Source organism: Lactuca sativa, chromosome 3 (genome assembly GCF_002870075.4).
Source record: "Lactuca sativa cultivar Salinas chromosome 3, Lsat_Salinas_v11, whole genome shotgun sequence".
In the NCBI taxonomy this organism is placed as follows: domain Eukaryota; kingdom Viridiplantae; phylum Streptophyta; class Magnoliopsida; order Asterales; family Asteraceae; genus Lactuca; species Lactuca sativa.
Genome location: NC_056625.2, coordinates 160875974 through 160897936, shown reverse-complemented (window position 1 = coordinate 160897936; position 21963 = coordinate 160875974). Strand labels below are relative to the sequence as shown.

The following is a 21963-nucleotide window of genomic DNA, read 5'->3' as shown; positions in this document are numbered from 1 at the left end:
AGGTAATGGTGGTAACACGTTGTTGGATGAACATTTACGATGATGTAACCATGGCTAACCCTGATTGCTTAGAAGGTGATGAATGGATTTGCATAACAGCCATGTTTAACCTCTCGTTGGGAGAAGGAAAACACCGAACACAAGAAGATATTTTTGGTAAGTGGATGGATTTAAGGGAAAAAATCACATGGTTTAATCGATGGTATCATCATCTTAAAAACAGGTATCGTTATCCAAACAACGACGAAGATCTTTTAGAAATGGTTAAAGATCATTACATTTTGGAGCATGAGGGAAGTGACTTCGAGTATGAGGATGCATGGATCCTACTTAAAAATAACAAATATTTCATGTAAAAGGCTCTTTTATGTGAAATGTCTTATATAATGTTTCGTAAGGGTGTATCTCGATTTCTATATGTTTTATGTTTGTGTTTTATTTTTCATGGAGTAAAGGAGTTAATAAGTGGAGTACTATATTTAATTAATAATCTCATAAGTGCTTTTTAATACAAGCAATACAAATTACAAATACGGGAATTCATTGCTTTCCTACAGTAATCTAAGGACAATTCAAATCAAATGTACTATTGAAATCAAAATTAGGGTACATGCTTTCGTTCTGTGACCCGCTCCCGGATGCAAACTCATCAGTCATTATGCCCTTTTGTGTAGATTTTTTCCTCCCCCAGATCCGCTCCCCGATCCCCTACCCGTACAATCGTTCCTAGTGTGTCCAAATTGACCGCATGTAGAACATTCTTGTCGTATGGGACACTCACCTTGAGACGGAATACGTCCAGTGTTTCTTGGCCTACCCAACTGACGTCTCTCCATTATGGGTGGCTTCACAGTCATCACATCATCGGGGATCTCCCACTCAGATGGACTTGGTAAGGGGTTCACAGACTCCTTGTAAGTTTTCCACAATGTTTCTGTAAAGTAAGCTTTTAAAGCGAATTCTGAACAATCTTCGTAACGGTTCATTGTCAACACTTTTATAGCATGGCCACAAGGTAAGCCATCTATTTGCCACCGCCTACATGTATAGGTTCTTTGTTGGAAATCAACAATGACACTTTTGTGGTTAGAGCTTTTTCACTTCAAATCTGCTATTTGAGATAGGGTACACCATCCAATTATTACAAACATTCTTATTTGCTTGTATAATCGTTTCAGCCCATTGGGTGAGTGTTGTTTTAGTTTCAGCTAAAAAAATTGACATATTTTCTCATAAAATTATTACTACACGAGTTAAGAAAATACTCAATCAATAATGTATATAAAATATTAGTACCTGCAAAACTACGTTTCTGAAAACTCCATTGTTGCGTTAGTGCACGAAAATACTCAATCAACATCAATGTTGGCATCTTTCTTGCAAATCGTGACATTGAATTTATCGACTCCGTACTATTTGATGTCATAAGAAAATACCGATTCCCAGGAAAATGTGCCCTAGCCCATCTTTCTAAATGTAACATCCCGAAATAGCGAGGGTAGAGTTGAAGGGCCAAAAGTATAATTGGGAAAGAGTGACTCGGCGAGTCCATGGATGGACTCGGCGAGTAGAGTCGCGGCTTGACCGCGTATTAAGTAGCCGACTCGGCGAGTCGATGAGATAGACTCGGCGAGTAGGCGCTGGGTGGAGAAAACCCTAACTCTCGGGATTGAGCCGTATATGAGGAGCATCATGTTCCTTCCCCAGCCTCTTTACTTCCCTCTTGGATTCTAGAAACCCTAAATCGCAGAGGAACTCCATTGTTGAGTGGATTGAAGCTTGGAGAAGCAATCATTGAAGGAATTTTGTGGGAATTGAAGGCTTGGGGAAAGGGGCTTTGCTTGGAATCAATTTCATGGCAGTTGGAGGCGTCCATTGGAGGTAATATCTCGTTCTTGGTCTGATTGTATGTTATTTCTTCATTTTGGGGTTGTGGATCTTGCCTATGGATGTAATTGGAATGGTTAGTGAAGCTTGCGAGTCCCAAACCCTAGTTATGAGTGATTATGGCCTAGATCTCTATGGATTCCCGTAAAGATTGCCACTTTACGTGATGGACGAATTGTAGGAGACTAAATCTATGTTTTGGATCAATTGGAGGGTCTGGAATGCTTCTGAAAGGGTTCAGATCGGTAGTACTCGACGAGTTGGAAGAACAACTCGGCGAGTCGGATGAAGATGGCTTGGAACTCGGCGAGTTGTATGAACAACTCGGCGAGTAGGTTGAAGATAGCCATAAACTCGACGAGTCTGTTCTTAGACTCGGCGAGTCTTGTCGAAGAGTCCCGATATTCTCTGGTTGAGTCGAGAATCGGTGAGTCAAGGGATGACTCGGTGAGTTGAGGGCGAGTGGACTCAGAGTTGTTGGACTCGGCGAGTCTCGGGGTGACTCGGCGAGTTAGATCGCGGATTGAGTGAAGTTCTGAGTATGGGGACTCGGCGAGTCATAGGGTTGACTCGGCGAGTAGGGTCAGTCAGGGGTTGACTTTGACCTTGTCTTTGACCAAGGATCGACCAGTGGTTCCAGGGGTATTTTGGTAATTGTTGTTTATTGTTTGAGTTCAGTGCATTGGTGGTTGTCCAGAGGTGGAGATCGTATCAGTGATCGGAGCAGCTTGAGCTATTTGTTCAGTCGGCAGTTTCAAGGTGAGTTATCCTCACTATATCGCTAGGGTTCATGGCACCAAGGCCGACCCTTTTATCGGATGGAAATCCGGGTTGTTGTCATTATATGATATGGGCCGAAAGGCATTGCTATGTGGACTGGAAGGTCATGGCCTGGAAAGGCGTATGTATGCATTTAGTATGTTGACTGATTCGTAGGGTAATGGTATGCTAATGACCGGCTAGACCGGTATCTTGTTTAGAGTAATGCTATGATATGTGATCTGTTGATCGATTGTTGTCTGTGGACTGCTATATGATTATGTGCTATGATTGCTAGATCTGGGTGTGACCCGATATGTAGGGTCGTTCTATGATTTGTTATGTTATGTATGTATTTTATGCTATGGGCTGGAAGGCAATATGTTATGGGCCGGAAGGCAATATGTTATGGGCCGGAAGGCAATATGTTGTGTTATGGACCGGAAGGTCAGCATGGGTAGGATCGGAAGGTTTACCCAGTAGGGACGGAAGTCCCCTGAGACACATGGACCGGAAGGTCGTGGCCTGGAAGGGCGTAAATGTGGTTGGTATTTGGGGGTATCTCACTAAGCTTTCGGGCTTACAGTTGTGGTTTTGTGTTTTCAGGTTCTCAGGAGTCTGTGGCAAGGCAAAGGCGTGATCGTACCGTTCCTCACGTTGATGTTTTATGATATAAACCTGGGAAAATATTCTGTTAAATAATGTATTGAAAACCTTTTTGTAACAACGTTATTAAAATGAGTGGTTTTTGAAAAGTTTTAATTGTTTTGAAAATTTGGATGTTACACTAAATTGATGTTTTGTAGGTATTCCCATACACGAATATTTACATTTTTTTATTTTTTTCATCCCATTATCGAATTTTTTAATGGTATAGGCTTTGCATGTCTCCCAAAATAATGTGTGCATTGTATCGCTGCTTCCAAATTTTGCTGAGATGTTGAAATACAAATGGATACCACATATTCCATGATAGGCGTGAGGAAATATATTTGCAGTTGACGTCGCTATGGATGGAGCCCTATCAGATATGATTGTAAGGTCTTCCAAGTTGCCTATACATTCACGTAGCTTTCGAAGGAACCAGTACCACGTCTCAATACATTCACTTTTGCAAATGGCATAAGCAACATGCATATTTGGTTTTGACCGTCCATTGTCACTACAAGCAACATCGTGCCTTTGAATTCACCTTTTAGGTGACCACCATCAATTATTAGGGTCGACCTACAATACTTGATGAACGCTCGTACCTACAATTATTTTTGATTGCATTAACAAATACCAATTAGGATTCATATGTTATATTTGTTATAAAAAATAACACTGCTTACCGAGCAACACAACACGATAAACACGAACTCCAACTGATCATCATCGTCTACACTTATCTGAGTAACAGTTTCTGGATTGTGCTTGACCAAGTTGTGTAGATACGCTGCTAGTTTGGTGAATGAATCCTCTTTGGTACCTCTTAACATCAACAACGCATACTGTTTTCCACGCCATGCCTATTGGTATGAGATATTGATTGGAAATTTCGAATTAATGTCCCTAACAATTTCATTGCCCCGATAAACTCTATTATAGTCTCCGGCCAATACTTCCGCGATAAAGTGGCCAAGTACCTTTTTCTTTGATTGTCGATGATTAGACTCCAAATTTGTTGCACAACATGTGTGTTGGTGTAACACTCGTGTTTCTAGCCTAGACATTTATATTGAGTTGATAGTCCAGGTTAACCTTTGTAACTCATTTTGAAGAAATGAAAAGGAATTATGTGAATATTATATGAATTATGTGTTTTATGCTTAATTATTAGGGTTTAATTAATTAAGAATAAAAATAAGCGTCAAAATTAAAGTATGAGATAAGCCCGATATCTTTACATAAAGTTGTAATGGTCGAAACAAGGATTTTGGGGATATAAAGAATACCAAAATCCGAGTTATAACGAAGAAGTTATGACCTGTCGAAGTTTCGCGAAAAAACCGGCACGGTGCTGAAGGTCGTAAAAAGTGAGTTTTCAATAAACTACTTTTTAGCCTTAGTAATCTAAACAAAATTCGTAGTATTCGTTAAACCGAGAAGTTCGATAAAAAGAACGCCCAAATCTGACTTCGTATGAGGAAGTTATGATTTTTCGAAGTTTCAGCTTAGCAGTAGACAACTAAAAACTCGAATTTTAGATCGAGCGATTTTTAGCCGACACAAACTAAATGAGAATTGAAGGTCTCGTCATTAGGAGCACAACGGTAAAAAGTCTGATGAAAACGGACGTCGGATGAAGAAGTTATGAATTTTTAACAAATTTCCTTTCCCGGTCTGTTAAAAATGATAATATAAAATTTAAAATCAAAATTAACCGACGAAGTCTAATCGGAAGTTGTAGAGCGTAATTTTAGCTACGCGTGCATATAAAGAACGTCAAAAACGGAGCTCGTATGCGAAATTTATGGATTTTAGAAGTTTTGGCACGAAAATCGAGAAAATTCGCATAGTCACATTTTGCCACGTCATCTTCGCTGAAAGAGTGCCACGTGTCCTGCTGAATCACCAAGATGCTGAGTCACCGAAGCTGCTGAGTCATGCGAAGCCACGTGTCGGATTCTGATTTGACCGAAGGGAGGTCCAATTCGAGGCCCGCATATGGACCGAACCTCGCACCCCTAGCTCCGAGCCTCGCACATGGGTTACGACTCCGCGGTCCAATCAACGAGTGCCACCGAGGCCCTCGCATGTGCTGACCACCTGCGCACCGGAGCCGACTTCGAACACACGCTTCGGACCAATCACAAGAAGCCAGCAGCCCCTTCGCACATGCTACCCTCGTGCGAGCCACCCCCTACGAGACCTCTCAGCCGTCGGATCAGGAGCTTCTCAGCCGTTGGATCAGGACTTCGGACCCTATAAATAGAAGGGTACCTGCAAAGGCTCTCAGTTACTTTTGGAGTTTTGCCATATTTAGCCATTCTCTTCATATTTTCTTCATCTTAGAATCCCCCAAAGCCCCGGTATCGATTGTAAGCCCCGAAATACGCCACGAAGAGCCCGAGAAGCCCGAAAAATTTATCTTTTCGATTTCGAAGCCCGACTTTTGCAAAGCTCGATTTCTCAATAAAACTCCCTGTTTTATTAGAAATAATCGTTTTAGGAAACAAATTGTTGCCCGATTATCACCAAATCAAGTGAGTGTATAGTCACTTTCATTTTACACATAGATATGAAGTATTTACCTTATAATACGTGCTATGTGTAAATATATTAATTGTTTATTTGAGGTAATTGTTGAGTTGATGTTTTATACAAGTTTTAAACTGTATAAGTATTTTTATCTACAAATATGTTGGGTAGAACATGGGTAGATAGTGATGTGGGATAAAATAAAATTGATGAGAGGCCTCGATGTGTTTTGAGATCCAGTCATCTAGCGGAGTTTGGATGACGACCACAGACTTTCTAGACAATCTAGTGGGAAACATTAGCAGGTCCGCAACCTGTAGGTGTTAATGAACTGAGAGTGTTCATTCGCTGTACTCCATCCCTCTCATGGTTGCCTTTAGGACATGTATGGCTGAGGAAACCCCTTAGCAGTAGTGTCCATCCCGATGATATTCTTTAGGCTAGGTCCCTTGTGAAAAGTGTTTAGGGACGTAAAGTGAGGATAACGGGAACGGGTAATCAGGGTTATTATTGATTGGTGAACTTAATAAGTTTATTATTATTGTGGGTTGAAAACCCTATATGCTCACCAGGCGCCCAAGCCTGACCCACTCAGCTTTTTATGTTACAGATAGTGAACCCCGAGCATAGTCGGAGGACGACGAGAGATTTTTGGATTATAGGCCAGTAGTTGTAAATAACTGTTGAAAGGCTTATAATGTCTTGTTTATGCTTTTGATCTGTATCAGAACATGACATCCCGAGGTTTTGATATATATATGGAAAACATATACCTTCTTAATGAAGAGTTTTGATAAACTTTTATCATATGTTGTTTGGGGACCAATTCCGCCACATCTTTTAAAAAGATTTCTCTGATTTTATTTTAAAAAGCATAAATTAAATCGGTTTTTGCTGGCCGAGAAATTAGGGGATGTCACAGTTGGTCAACAACTTTTGTGACTTGGAAAGCAGTAATCGATTGGATTCCCCTTGCCCTAACCATCCATGAACAATTTTTAACCAAACAAACAACCTCGAACCTTCCTTTGCTCGATCTGGTAGTCGTATACTGCTTACCTTGTTCCATGCATTGTCTTCCGATTGCAAGCTTGAGCAACTCTTTGTCATAAAAAATGTCTAAAACCTTAATCTCTTCACTAATATCCACCCTCTGACATGGAATGTTCACATCAACGTTTACAGGACAAGGAGGCAAAGTGGGCATACCATGAAACATGGTATCTGAATAAATAAGCTTAGATTCGTCATCTAATTCTTCTCCATTATAATCACTATCTAGGCTGGATATATCCAACTTGTCACAATCCACAAACTCGCCATATCCTTTTAGTTCACCATCATGCAAAAATGGAACTTCCTGTTTTCCAGATTCATTACCAACCTTATTCACCACGGCTACTGCTTTTTTTTTTTTGTCAAATGAATCATTTACACCAACATCATTAACATATGCACCAACATCATTATCACCGATATACTTATAATTCTCCGATGTAACATACATAATCGGTTCTGACACTACATTTACATTTTCAGCAACACTATGATATTGACTTTTAAACTTACCTATTGGGTTGTTGCTCCCTTTTCCACTTGATAAATTTGCTACAGATGCCTTTCCTCTATCATCCATTTCGTTCGGCCAAACGCCTTCTTCAACCACCACATACACATACACATATTTATCTCCAACGCAATTTATTACATTCATTAGCTTTTTAATATCACGATCATCAACAATACCACAATAATAGAGTTGTTCTGGATGTTGATAGGCCAAACTAACTTTTGATTCTTCGGGAAGACCCATCTTGCACTTGATCAACTGAACAAATTCGGTGAACGTTGTGTTTTCGTAAAATTCAACACCTAAATAAAACATTCTCGGATTGTATCCCTGTGGCCAAACATATGATAATTGGGAATTAACAAACTCTCATCTTCCATCCGTAATGAGCAATACAAAATACTCGTTACAACTCATTATCTTCATTTTAAGGATAAAGAAGCTAGAGAGAATAAACTTTCCAAAAATATAAAATATATAAGATAGGTTGAAAACAGTAGTCAACTCTGATGAAAAAGTAGTCAAGTTTAACAACAAAGTAGTGAAATTTAACAACAAAGTAGTCAACTTTACCCAAAAAGTAGTCTACTTTTTTTGTCAGAGTTGACTACCGTTAAAATTAAAACAAAATAATTCAAACCAATATAATTGTTAAAATTTAAACAAAATAATTGTTAAAGTTATTGTACATATTATAAACACTCTTTTTTATACTCTATATAACAAAAAAATAATAAAAAATAAAAAATAAATAAATAAAAATTAAAAATTAAAACCGTAGTTTTTTGGCCAAAATAGTAGATAAAACCCCTTCCAAAAAAAAACAAAAACAAAAAAGCGTAGATTTTTTTGCGAAAACCGTAGGTTTTAAAAAACCTACGATTTTATTTATATTTTTCAGAACCTTGTATTAGATGACTCTCCATGGATTGCTTTTATAGTGTTATATGGATGATTCAGTTTCCATTTTCTTTTTTATTCCTTCATTTTGGCTCCATTCTCACATTCTTTTATATTTTGGACTTTCAATGATTTTATTTTTTGTTCACAATTTAGTTGAACACCAACTTTATGAATTTTGGGTTTGGGAATTAGGAAAATGTGTTCTATCCGGATGCCATTACATAAGGCCAAAATTTTTGGGGCCCCTTCAAAGGAAAGACCTTATTTGGTCGCCCATATTGTCCACCGTCTAGAACGACCTTGAATATAAGCGATGAACTTGAGGAGAAAATCATCATCAAAATTGGATATCACGTGAAAACTGGGCCCTATTTGATTTGTTGTTGACGTGGTCAGCAAGACCTATCTGGCTAACTTGGTCAGCTCATTGCGTTTGATACCCTGATATGTTGCATCTTACTCGGTGGTCTTACCCAATCGTCCAAAAAAAAGTCATTGGTTGAAACAGAAAGACTGTTCCCATTTTTGCCCTTCTCCTTCTTAGTTCTCATGAGTTCACTCTTCTTGCCTACCTCTGACATCTGCAAAGGCAAACAAATATAACACCACTCTCGTCTTCTCTCACCGACGCCTTCGTCATCCCCGTCCAGTGTCGTCGTACCCACTGACACCACCTCCTCATCCTTTCCTACATCTGTCGGTATGTCTCTCCCTCTCTCAATCGATCTGCGATTATTCTTTAATTTTGGATCATTACTCTGATTCATCCTCTTGGTGTTCTTTAATTTTGGATTATTGCTCTGATTCACACCACAATCGATTTTTATAAAGTTAGGCTCAATTCGATTCAAGGTTAGCATCTCTTTAAATTGAATTCAATCTCTGTTTATGCATGTGTAATTGTTCTTTAGTTTTTTATAAATTGATTTTCTATCAAGGAAACTTATCGGTTCAACAAGAGCTAGACCATCATCTGTTGTTGGATGTTCCTTGAAATTGGATTGACTTAATTGAAAACCTTCAGAATTCTTTAAAAGGAAATAATATTGGTATTTTTGTGAAGAAGATTGGTTTAGTTGCCTCTATTTATCACATTTGGAAGGAGAGAAATAACATATTGTTTAAGAAAAGGAAGAATCGTCAAAATAAGGTGATTATGAATATTTTTGAAGACATCAGGCTTAAATTTATCGAGATTAAGAATGGATACTTGGGATTTAATAATGAGGTGAGAAGGAAATGGGGGATTCCCATTGCAAAAGATAATGGTTAATCTGATGAATTATCTTTTTATAACTCTTTTAGTTTATTTTTTGCTCTGTTGGAGTTCTTGGATGATGAAGTTAGAGGGAATAAGAATTTGAAGATTTTTTTGATGTTAATTTTTTCAGTTCGGTGGGATCTTTATAGTGATATATTGAATAAAGTTTTTTGGTTATTAATTCAAAATTTTTTTTCGAGAAAAGGGTAGTTTGGTCTTTTTTGTGATTAATTTCAAGATTAGCAAGTGTAAGCCAGGTCTGTTGGTTCTTAATTTGGTTCTCTAGATCAAGAAATTCAAAATTAGCAGATTATTGAAAATATGGATGAGAGGATCTGTTTTTACAAGAGATGGAGTTATACGGTTTTGTCTAAAGGGCAATTCGGTCTTTTTCTTTCAATTTCAAGGAAAACAAGACTTTTCAAAGTTATGTGCTCATGGAATAGTTTGTTTGTAATAAAAATGGAGCAGGGGCAATTTGGTCAAAGTGTTATTATTATGTTTAGAGTAAATTACTGAAATCGTCCCTATGGTTTGGTCAAATTTTCACACTTAGTCCCTAACTTTTGTTTTGCACTCGGATCGTCCCTGTGGTTTGATTTTGTTGCGTTTTTCGTTGCTTACATACATAAAATTAGGGACCAAACGTGTAATTTTGATCAAACCATAGGGATGAAAATCACAACGAAATCAAACCATAGGGACGATCTGAGTGCAAAAAAAGTTAGGGACTAAACGTGAAAATTTAACCAAACCATATGGATGATTTTAGTAATTTACTCTTATGTTTACTGTTGCTTTGTATCAATTTTGGTCGATGAATGAATTGTTTAAATTTTTGAAAAACAATGCATTTATTTATAACTTTATAAGAACAATGATTCCTTTATAATTTTTATTTGGATTTTTAAAGGATTTGTGTGTAATTTACATCACTATATAGAACAGCAAGGTAAAATGGTTATTTTTCATTAGTCAGCACATTTATTTAGATGTACAATTAAACAACATGATTTCTTACTTAGTCAGAATTTCTTACCCATACAGACTTTCTCAGTCAACAACTATTAAACGGGACCTAATATTGGTGAATGTGCCTTGGCACTCCGACACAACAACCCCAATTCCAGTGCACATGGAAATCCAAACTAGAAAAAGAAAATGGGTCAACGAAATAATTAAACTCCATAACTCTAACTAGCTCATTGACTTATACAAAATATTTTATTTGTATTTTCTCTCTATGAAAAAAGTAATTAAACCGCTATTAAACTTTTATCGTTTAAATTTGTCACATTTCATAAATTCAAGATAATATTACAAAATATCTTTTCTATATTGGCTACAAGTTAGGCTAAAGAATCAACTAAACTTGATAAGTAGTGGTTGAATTACAAATCCTTAAACATGGGACATTGGGGCTGTTCAACTTTTTATTTTTTATTTACCATATTCTGACCCCCGCTAAATTTTCGTATGAACTGATTTTTTTTTTCTTGCACATGTTTTGCTATCTTGGATACAAAAATCAACTTAATTGGATATATATATTGGTTGAATTACAGAGCCTCAAACATGGGATGTTGGGGTTGTTTCAAAATTTTAAAGTGTTTTTTACCATATTTCGACCCTAATAACTTTTTCGTACAAGCTCGGAGTCCGAGCTAGTCTTTTTCCTACATATTCTTTGTTGTCTTTCTTGCAAGTTAGACTTAAGAATCAACTTACTTGGATAAGTATTGGTTGAGTTATAGAACCTCAAACCTTATGATGTTGGGCTATTTTAGCTTTTGTAATTGTCTTTTTACCATATTCCGACCCTCATAACTTTTTCGTACAAGCTTAGAATGAGCTGTTTCGTTCTTGCATATTTTTGTTGTCATGGCTAAAAATTATAATCAAGAATGAACTCAATGGATAAGTATTGGTTGAGTTACAAAGCCTTAAACATGGCTAGTCGGGGTTGTTTAAACTTTTGGGATCGAAGGGTACTAATACTAATACCCAAGTACAATACCAAACTAATATCGATACATCCTATTTGGTTTGGGATTCGGTACCTTCATCTCAACCATTATGGTTCTCGATAATTTTGGTTAAGTGTCGAGTTCACCCACACCCAACTCACTTCTTATAGCTATATCATGTATCCTATCTAGCAAAGTTCTCTAACAAATTCACCTAAACATCAACTGCTTTCCTTTTTCCTATCGCGGTTAGGCAAATTTATTTATTTTATTTTCGTTAAGAATACAATATAAAAATAGGAAATTAAGTAATCTACAAAAAACACTTCTTATAACAAAAAAGTACATTTCAAACTGACATTTCAAAATTCCGGACTTACATTATGGATTTCGACCAACATTCGGGATTCCAGAGTCCAGACTAACATTATGGATTTTAAACTAAATTTTCAAGTTCGAAAAAAAAAACTCTGAAATTTGAAGAACAAATCCGAAATCCGATGAACTAGTCAAGAATTTCGAGAAAAAAAACCCATCTTTTACTTAAATCTAGCAAAAATTTAAACATACATAAATCATAATAAATATAAACTATAATTGATATTTTGGCATAAAAATCTGATTGAAATACAATAACATAAAACACTTCGAAATAATAATTTCAGACATAAATAAAAAGATTTCTTTGAAAAAAAATCGAAAAAAAAAATCCAAAATATAAAGAATAAGCATTTTTCAAAAAAAAAAAAAATATTTAAAAAAAAAAACTCACTTTACTTAATTTCCCCTATAAATAAATATATGTAAATGAAAAAATGGATAGTATAATACCCGCACCCGTTTAATAGACCGGGCACGGACTATCCACATTTTTTATCTACCGTATTTACCAGTAATCGTCTAGGGTTTTTGCTTAGCTTGCCCGATAGTTATCTGCGTGCCGGAGAAGACATCGAGCGAGTTCCCCGTCGCAGAGACTAGCTTCCAGTTCCACCACCAATCGCGACAATGACGACGGTCGTGCCTACATCCGAGGAGGATCCCATCCTCTCCGTTGTTCGATTCACCGCCGAGATGTCCTGGGCTGAAGCCGGTCCCGAGGTATCCCTAACATCTTCCTTACTATCAGCACGTACCAAAACAATCTCTCTTTTTAACATATTTTTCAATGGATTGGCGTTTCATACGCATGGAGTTTCCAATTTCTAATTGACATGAAACAGTACTGAAATTTGTAGCAATTTTGTGAAATTTGGCGCAGGTAGCCGAACCACAAGTTGCTAGTTTATGCTTGGAGGCTCAAGACTGCATGATTGCTGGCAGATGGTTCGATTTGGCTTCACTGATGCTTACTTCGGCTGATTTGGTATTTCCTAAAGCTTCGGATAAAGGTTAAACTCCCTCTGGTGATTCACTTTCATGATTCTTTATTGCTTACATGTTGTTGTGGTTGTAAATTGTAAATTTGTAATTATAACACACCGTTGTTCCTGATCATGCTAGGTTAAACTCTGAATCACATTTGAGTCGTTTTCATTCGATTTTTATCACATTACATTACATAAATCTGCAATACCTATTAAGATCATCATCATCACTAATGAAATTTTAATCTGGCTTTTGTTTCTCCTTTAAGATCTTGAGTGCATCTTCACCATCATCTGCAACCTTGTCAAGAAGCCTGAAAGCCTTGATGAAATGTTAGAAATGGCAAAGCTTTTATCCACAAAAGTTGCACAACAACCAAATGATAAGCCTGCAATCCGATTGAAGATGTAAGCTCCACTCATAATCATAAACAACTTAACAAGTAGTATCTGTAAACATTTTGTAACATTTTCTCATGTCTATTGTCTACCTTTCTCCTCTATTCAGCTTGTTCAATCTCTACAACCTGTTAGAGAACCCTTACAGTCGATTCTACGTATACATGAATGCCCTTAAATTGGCAATGAACGGAAAGGTCATAGAACATATCATACCATCTTTTAAAAAGATAGACAGTTTCTTAAAAGAATGGAATCTTGGAGTTCATGATCAAAGAGAGCTTTTCTTGACAATCTCTAATATCTTAAAGGAACACAAAAGGTACTCTATATTGTTTCTACATTCTTCCCTTTGATTTCTCTTTAATATTTCAATTTGCTCACTAAATTCAGCTCCCCAAAAGAAACCTTCAAGTTCTTAACAAAGTATCTTGCAACATTTTCTGATGAGGATGCACATACTATGGAGGAGGCAAAGGAAGAAGCTGCTTACACTATCATTGAATTTGTCAAATCACCTGACATGTTTCAGGTATTATATAATTATATAATATATAATATTATAAAAAAAGTTAAAAAAAGGTATATTTTTAAAATTTGACAATCTTCTTGTTTAATAAATGGCAGCATGATTTGCTTGATATGCCTGCTGTAGCACAATTGGAGAAAGACACCAAATATGCATTGATATATCAACTTCTCAAGATCTTTTTGACTCAAAGGCTAGATGCTTACATGGATTTCCACACTGCAAATTCTGCAATACTAAATAGCCATGGTAATTACAAATTACAATCATCCCATTTTAATTTGTAGGGGCAAATTTGTCTTTTCGCCACCGTTTGTTACCCAAGATGAAACAGAACAAATCTCAATGGGACAAAAATTACAATTTTATGTCCACCCATAAAAGGTTGAATAAGTTGGGAGTTGGGACAGGGGCTTGATCTCAATCTCTTTTTTGTGCAAAAGACATAAATGCCCTTCTCTTGTGTAGGTATTGTACATGATGATTGTATAGCAAAGATGAGGTTGATGTCAATTGTGGATCTTGCCTCAAAAGAATCTGGCCAAATTCCTTATCATATGATAAAGGACACTCTACAGGTATACCTACCTACCCCCCCCCCCCCCCCCCCCCCCCCCCCCCCTTCAATTTATTTATTATTAAAATGGGGTTAATTGCAGATTGAGGATGATGAGGTGGAGCCATGGGTAGTAAAGGCTATCACTGCTAAACTGATTGATTGCAAAATTGATCAAATGAATGAAGTCATTAGAGTAACGTAAGTAAAAACCTTTTATTTATTTATTTTTTTAAAAATCTTTATTCTTATCTCGGTAAACAGCTCATCACTCTTTCAAAATTTACACTGTTGGCCTAGGTTTTAAATTTTATTACAAATTTGATCCAAATTTTACACGTTTTGCCCAGGTTTCAAAATTGTGTTACGAATTCATCCTAAATTTAGTTTTTTTACATATATCTTTTTTTTCAAATTTTGTTTCGAATATTCTATTTTTGCTTTATAAAATCATATTTTGTGAAAACAACTTAGATATTATGTTATTTTTACAAAAAAGGTCACCAATTAAAGCAAAAATATGTTTTTTTTGGTATAAATATGATTTTATAAAGCAAAAACAACATACTCAAAACAAAATTTAAAAAAAAAAACTAAATTTAGGATGAATTCATAACAAAATTTTGAAATCTGGGCCAAAAGTGTAAAATTTTGACCAAGTTCGTAATAAAATATAAAATCTGGGTCAAAAGTGTAAATTTTAAAAGTGGGATGATTTTTTGACCAGGTAACCGGGTAAAAGGGTCAAAATGAATACAATTACTGGTATTCAAAACTTTAAAAAAAATACAGGGACTTAATTGAATATGAGGTTAAAATATAGGGACTTTATCGTAGATATCCCATCTTTTATAACTAATATATTATTTTACATATTTTTGTAGTCGATACACAGAGCGCGTTTTTGGGCAGCAGCAGTGGCTATCTCTTAGGGAAAAGCTGGCAACATGGAGGGTAAATAAATATTTTTATTGTGACTTTTTTAAATTTAAATATTTTCTTTTTGTTTTATTTTAAAATATTTACAAACTCTATGCTTTCAGGGTAACATATCAAATGTGATAACAACAATTCAAGCAAACAAGGTAACCGAAGACGCAACACAAGCAATCCAAGGTTTGGCAATTCGTTGAAATTTTGCTTCATTTCCCCAACTATTATCAAAACTCCCAAGACATTTCAATTCAAGATTCAAGAACAAAGGTGCGCACACAAAAAACTCGTGTTCTTATTCTTATTGCTTTTAGTTGACATTTTAAAAAGTTTTGTTTGTAGTAACTAATTCATTTTAACTTGTAGTTTGTATTTTCTTTTTGTATTGTGTGATGAGGAATTTTGCATCAAGGAAAGATATTTTGCTACTTTTAGTTATGGCTTCTAGCTCCATATGCTTATTGATCTTGAATTTGAGTTTGAGTTTTATGATTACATTAACATGGAATATATTATTAAGTAGAGAATGCTTAGGACTTTTTGATATTTGTTGGTTGAGTCAGACACAATTTCTTTCTCTTTCTAGACTCGGTAAGAGAATCAGAGACTATGGGACCGAGACTGAATCAGAGACCTCTAATTGTGGTATCAAACGGTTTAAATCAGACTGAGTAGACTCAACCTCTTACCCGTAAGACATATCAAACAATCTGTTAGCCCTAAAAGCTTATAAGATATTTAGATACTATCAGACCGAATCAGAGACTTATAATTTTGACATCAAACAATTTAAATCAAACCGAGTAGAAGCATATCAAACCGAACCAGAGACTTATAATTTTGGTATCAAACGGTTTAAATCAAACCGAGTAGAAGCATATCAAACAATCTGTTAAGCCCTAAAAGCTTATCAGAGACATCTAATTGTGATATCAAACGGTTTAAATCGAACCGAGTAGTAAGAGGTATATCAAACTGTCTGTTAGCCCTAAAACAAATACTCCTAGGGTTGCATATGGTTTCTAAAATGAATAGTAACAAATTTACCTTTGAATTGCAACAAACAAATTTCAAAATATTAGATATTAATTTTGAGGTAAGAGTTTTTTTCTTATCCAAGTATGTTTAATGATGAATCTAAACATTATAGTCTTAATAAGTTAAAATTGTGATATCATAATTAAAAGAAAAAGATGGTAATAATGTCGTTTGTATTTATCCAAGTGAACACGAGATCAAGAATATTTAGTGGACATTACAACATGTTAGGAGGGTCCAGTTTAATAAAATTATTTAGATATTTTCGTTGTAAATACAAAATAACTTTTTTTATTCTACAAAAAATGAATGGTTTACAGGAAACTAACTAAACAAGTTTTTAAAGAAAAATAACCATTTTTTTTAAAACTTTTGAAAAATAACCATTTTATCCTGAATGTTTTGATCTTGATATTTTAAAATTTTTTTTTTCACAATTTCTTTCCAAATTTTTTTTATCTGTTTGTCCGAAATGCCTATTTTATAGTGTTCTTTTTCAATCACAAGTCTTATTTTAAGCTATTATATTGTAAATATTTCATATTTATTATGTTAGTTTAAATTTAGATTTTTTTTTTTAAAATCCAAAATTTTGGTTTGGAATTCAAAATGTCATGCCGAAATGTATTTTTTTGTTAAGAAAAAGTCTGTCGGTTAGGAATGCTCATTTCTGGACATCATGGTTTTTTTGCAAAAAAAAAAAAGTTTTTTTTGGTTATTTTCTTTAAATTATGGTTAGTTTAGTTAATTAACCAATGATTTACTCTATTAGTTTTAACGTTTAACATTGAATGAAATTAACCAAACCAGATATATCCTATTCAATTTCAATTTTTTTATAGATTAAAAACAACTATACCATCTTATCAAATAAGAAAAATCCCTTGTTTGGATTGCTCATAATTTAACAAAATATTGAAATCAAACACATAGATAACTTAAATGAAACCATTTAAAAAACAAAAACTTGTGGACTACAATACAACAAAGTATTTTGGTTCATAATATGATAGTACTATAACATTTCATAAAAAGAAAAGGGATGAGACAAACAGTTGCCTTCTACTATGGGGAAAATAATTCAAAGGAGCTTGAATCAGAATCACACATTAAATTCTAAACCATTATCTTGAATAGAGTCAAAAACAGTGAAAACCAATAAACACAACCCATTTGAATTCCTTTATATACATCAAGAAAACCAACACAATTTCTTACTCAAAATCATGGTTTCAAGAAGCACAAACTTCGTCTTCTTCACTTGTCTCATCTTTCTACCATCAATCATCAACCTCTGTGAAGGATTTGCCATTAGTCAATGCAATGGCACCATGGATGAATGCTCAACGTTAATGGAGGAGGATGAAGAGTTCTTAATGGACACTGAAGAACATAGGCGGATTCTGACTGGAAATACGAATATTATTTATAAAAGTCTACAAAAACCTCCCATTTGCGACCCAAAACACTGTGAAGGATTGTATAATGTAAGGAAAGATAGGGGGTGTGTTAATTACTGCAATAAAGGAGGTTAATGAGTGGTTCATATAATCATATGTATGTATCCTTTGCTATTATGGAAAAGTATTTGAAGTTTGTGGTGTAAGATTGTGTTTCTTGTTGATCACTAATAGCTTTCTTATAATAATCTGTTTATGTATTCATTAGATTTACTAATTGATGTGAAAAAATAGAATGAACTAATGTGTTTATGCAAAACTATTTATTCATTTGTTTCAATTCTATACCTTTACTTGTGCTTTTTGCAAGAACTTGAATTTTGCTACTTTTGTTTGGTTTTTGTGTGTGGAAGAGATTTGCTAATCCTCGTTTGTTCCCAAAGTAGATGGCTTTTGAATATTGGTGTGAAAGAGATTAAGACGGTGTTTGTTTTTTTTTTTTTTGTAAAAGTTCGACCTCTTATCTTTGGGCCGCAACAGACAACGTGTAGATGTTTGGTCCTGCAGACTGTTTATTTTTTAGAAGACTGCGGACATAAAATGCCTTTTTAAAGAAAAAAAAAAAATCTCATGTTACCATTACCATACTATCAAACCACTATTGGTTGTAATTTTCTTTTTCGGTTCTTTTGCCATATTCATTGTAATATGTTTATTTAAGAATAAGACAAAATTACATAAATGGTCTTAATGGTTAACAAAACAACCAATTATAGTCCTTATGATGAATTCTTTACATAAATGGTCCTTACGGTTTCAAAATCTTGTAAAGATGGTCCTTTGGGCCAACGGTGTTAACTTTTCAGTTAAGTTCTTTGTGAAATAACATATTCGCCCTTCCTGCATAGGGACCATTTATGTAATTTGGTCCTGCCACATGACCATTTATGTAATTTTCTTTATTATTTATTATTGTTTTTACTTAATTTATTTAAATATTTTAGGATTTAGATGTTTTTAAGGTTTTGTTTGAATATATTGTTTAATGTTTTTCTTTTATATTTTTTTGCTAATTTTTTTAACGTTTATTTCAAATATTTTTTTCTTATTTTTTTGATGTTTTTTTAAAATACATTTATTGATGTTTCTATTGGAATATTTTTTCTAATTCTTTTACATTTTGTCTAATACATTTTTAATGTTTTTATTAAGTTTTTATTTTTATTATTATTATTATTATTTTATTTTTTGAAGAATTTACAGTCACCGTAATTGTAATTCGTAACATAATTCACTTACAATCATGTTTTCCTTTCTTTCTTTTTTATTTTAATATAGATAATATTATATAATTATTATTTTTTAATTTATAGATTTAACTATATAAAACATATAATGTTGTATGAGTATTATTTCTGTAAAGTTTTTTATAAACATTTTTTTGTAAAAAGGTAGTGTAAAATATTTGTTAAACTTGAATAGGATTAATATAAATAGGCTAATTGGAATACATATGATAATTGAAATTCGAAACGGATGTCGAGTTAATCACCGGCTAATTGAAATCTGTATAGCTTAAAAATACACAAAATGTATAAAAACAAAATAATAACTCGAAAACATTACATTTAAATTCAATGTGAAATGACTTGATCGTTTTTGGAAAGACTGTGAGGCGGTCTCAGCTTAGCCTATGTCTGCCTAATCTATATTAATCCTATTCATATTTAACAAACTTTTTACACTTCTTTTTTTTTTTTTTTTTTTTTTTTTTTTTTTTTTGTAAAAAATGTTTTTAAAAAAGTTTACGAAAATAACAATTATACAACCTTATATATGTTATATAGTTAAATAATTGAATTAAAAAATAATTATTATATAACCTGATAAAAGAAAAATGAAAACATCATTGAAAGTGAATTAAGTTACGAATTATACCAAATGTTAAAAATGAAATCCTTTAACAAATATAAACATACCAAATGTTAAAAATGTATTTAAACATAACGTCAAAAAAAAAAATTTTATTCCAACAAAACATCAAAAAAACATTAATAAATGTACTCGAAGAAAACGTCAAAAAAATTAGAAAAAATTATTTGAGCAAAACATCAAAATATGTTGGCGAATATATATATATATATATATATATATATATATATATATATATATATATATATATATATATATATATATATATATATATATATATTGTTAAACAATATATTTAAACAAATCTTTAAAAAAATCTAAATCCTTAAATATATAATTAAATTAAATAGAAACAATAATAAATAATAGAGAAAATTGCATAAATGGTCCCTGTGGCAAGAACAAATTATATAAATGGTCCCTATACAGGAAGGGTAAATATGTCATTTTTATAGGATTTAACTGAAAAAGTTAACATCGTTAGTCAAAATGACCATCTTTGCAAGATTTTAAAACCACAAGGACCATCTATGTTTTGAATTCGTCATAAGGACAATAACCGGTCGATTTTGTCAACCATGAGGACCATTTATGTAATTTTGTCTAAGAATAATTTACATTTTTTTAAAAAATTTTCTAAATCTATATGTAATTGTATTATTTAAATAATTTTAGTTTAATAAACTTTTAACACAGTTTTTAGTATTCGTATATCAAAAAACTTTACGAATATTTATCTAACGTATTTTTTTTTATAACAATAACTAAAAACATCAAATGTATTATAAAACTTATGCAAGTAATTTACTAACTTATTTTTTTTCAATTAATTTTCAATAAATATTGTAAATAAGGTGGTTGTATGATTAAGTTTCAATGTTGTTATATTAGAATTATTTAAAAAAAAAAATCAGTTTTTTTAATAACATGTTGAATTAAAAAAAATAAAAATAAATAGTATTGTTGAACTGATATTAATTAGAGTAAATTATCAAAATCGTCCTTATGGTTTGCTTAAAATTACGTGTTTCGTCCCTAATAATTTTTGTGCACTCATCTCTCCATCTTTATGGTATTCATTTGTTGTGATTACCGTCCCTAAAAAACATAAAAAGATTATATTACTGTTATTTATTTATTTATTTATTGGTTTATTACCAATCTTTTAAAGAAAATTGTTAAATAAATCATATGGCTCCCATCATTCACACTCTTCTAATAACCACCTCCGTCTCCGTCGTCAACATCTGCCTTCAACTACCATTGACACCTCCACTCAAACCTAGAAATCTGACCATTCAACATCACTACCATAACACCACCACCAGCTTCTATATCCACATTGGCACCACCACCTGCGTCATCAAAGATCAACACTAACACCAACATCACTAACATCGTCCACCACCATCTCCCCTTCTTTCCATCTAAAAATTAAACAAAAAAATAAAATAAAATAAAAATAAACCCTAGAAATCATACTTAGAAATCATGGATGAACTCAGGCCCTAATTAAACTCAAATATCATGCCAATAAATTAAACTCGGAAATCATGGATGAATCGACACTTAAACCATAAATCATTGAATGATGTTAAAACCCAAAAATCATGGATGAATTCAAAATCAAATCATTCAAAATCAAATTACCTGTAGATGAAATCAAAACCAAACCATTCAAAATAAAAAATGAACCTGATGAGCTTTAAATGGATGGACTTGAATAAAGAAATCGAATCCATAAATGGTGGTTTGGTTATTACAGGAATCGAATCCAAAAACTGGCACCGATGGACTTAAATCCTCAAACCTTGCTCCGATGAACCTGAACCCCCAAATCAAAGTCCAGAAATTGAAGTCTCCAATCAAATCCAATGAACCAAATCAAAATCAAACTTGTGCAACTGGCGATGGGTTTTTCTTATTATAGATATCCCTGACAACTTTGGCTATGGTGGTTGCTTCCGGTATGAAATGGTGGCTGATGCAGGGATTGTCTGATGCAGAGAAAGAAAGAGATGAGAGATTTAGTGGTAGCAAAGAGGAATGTTGGTGATGGTTTATGTGACCTCCCCATTTCCACGATCATAAAAGACTTTTTTATTTATGCTTATTTTAAAATAGAGTTTATGTATAATTGCAAAATTTTTCCCATAAAAAGTATTTTTGAAGAAATGTTTTTAATTGATTATTAAAAACTTAGGATGTCATAACTGATACAAGAAACATAAGCATAAATGTAATCATTACTGGCCTTACAACTTCTATGGCTTATATTT

At 33.6% G+C, this 21963-nt stretch overlaps 1 protein-coding gene across 1 annotated transcript; it reads left to right on the top strand.

Annotated features, from left to right (window-relative positions):
- The first annotated feature begins 12435 nt into the window (after positions 1-12435).
- Positions 12436-15748, top strand: LOC111904720 (uncharacterized). Its single transcript, XM_052769433.1, has 10 exons — positions 12436-12631; positions 12792-12921; positions 13167-13305; positions 13406-13618; positions 13690-13828; positions 13924-14074; positions 14294-14403; positions 14485-14582; positions 15266-15335; positions 15425-15748. Exons 1-10 carry the CDS (start codon positions 12539-12541, stop codon positions 15512-15514), a joined length of 1233 nt encoding a protein of 410 aa, XP_052625393.1. The 5' UTR covers positions 12436-12538; the 3' UTR covers positions 15515-15748.
- The last annotated feature ends 6215 nt before the right edge of the window (positions 15749-21963 follow it).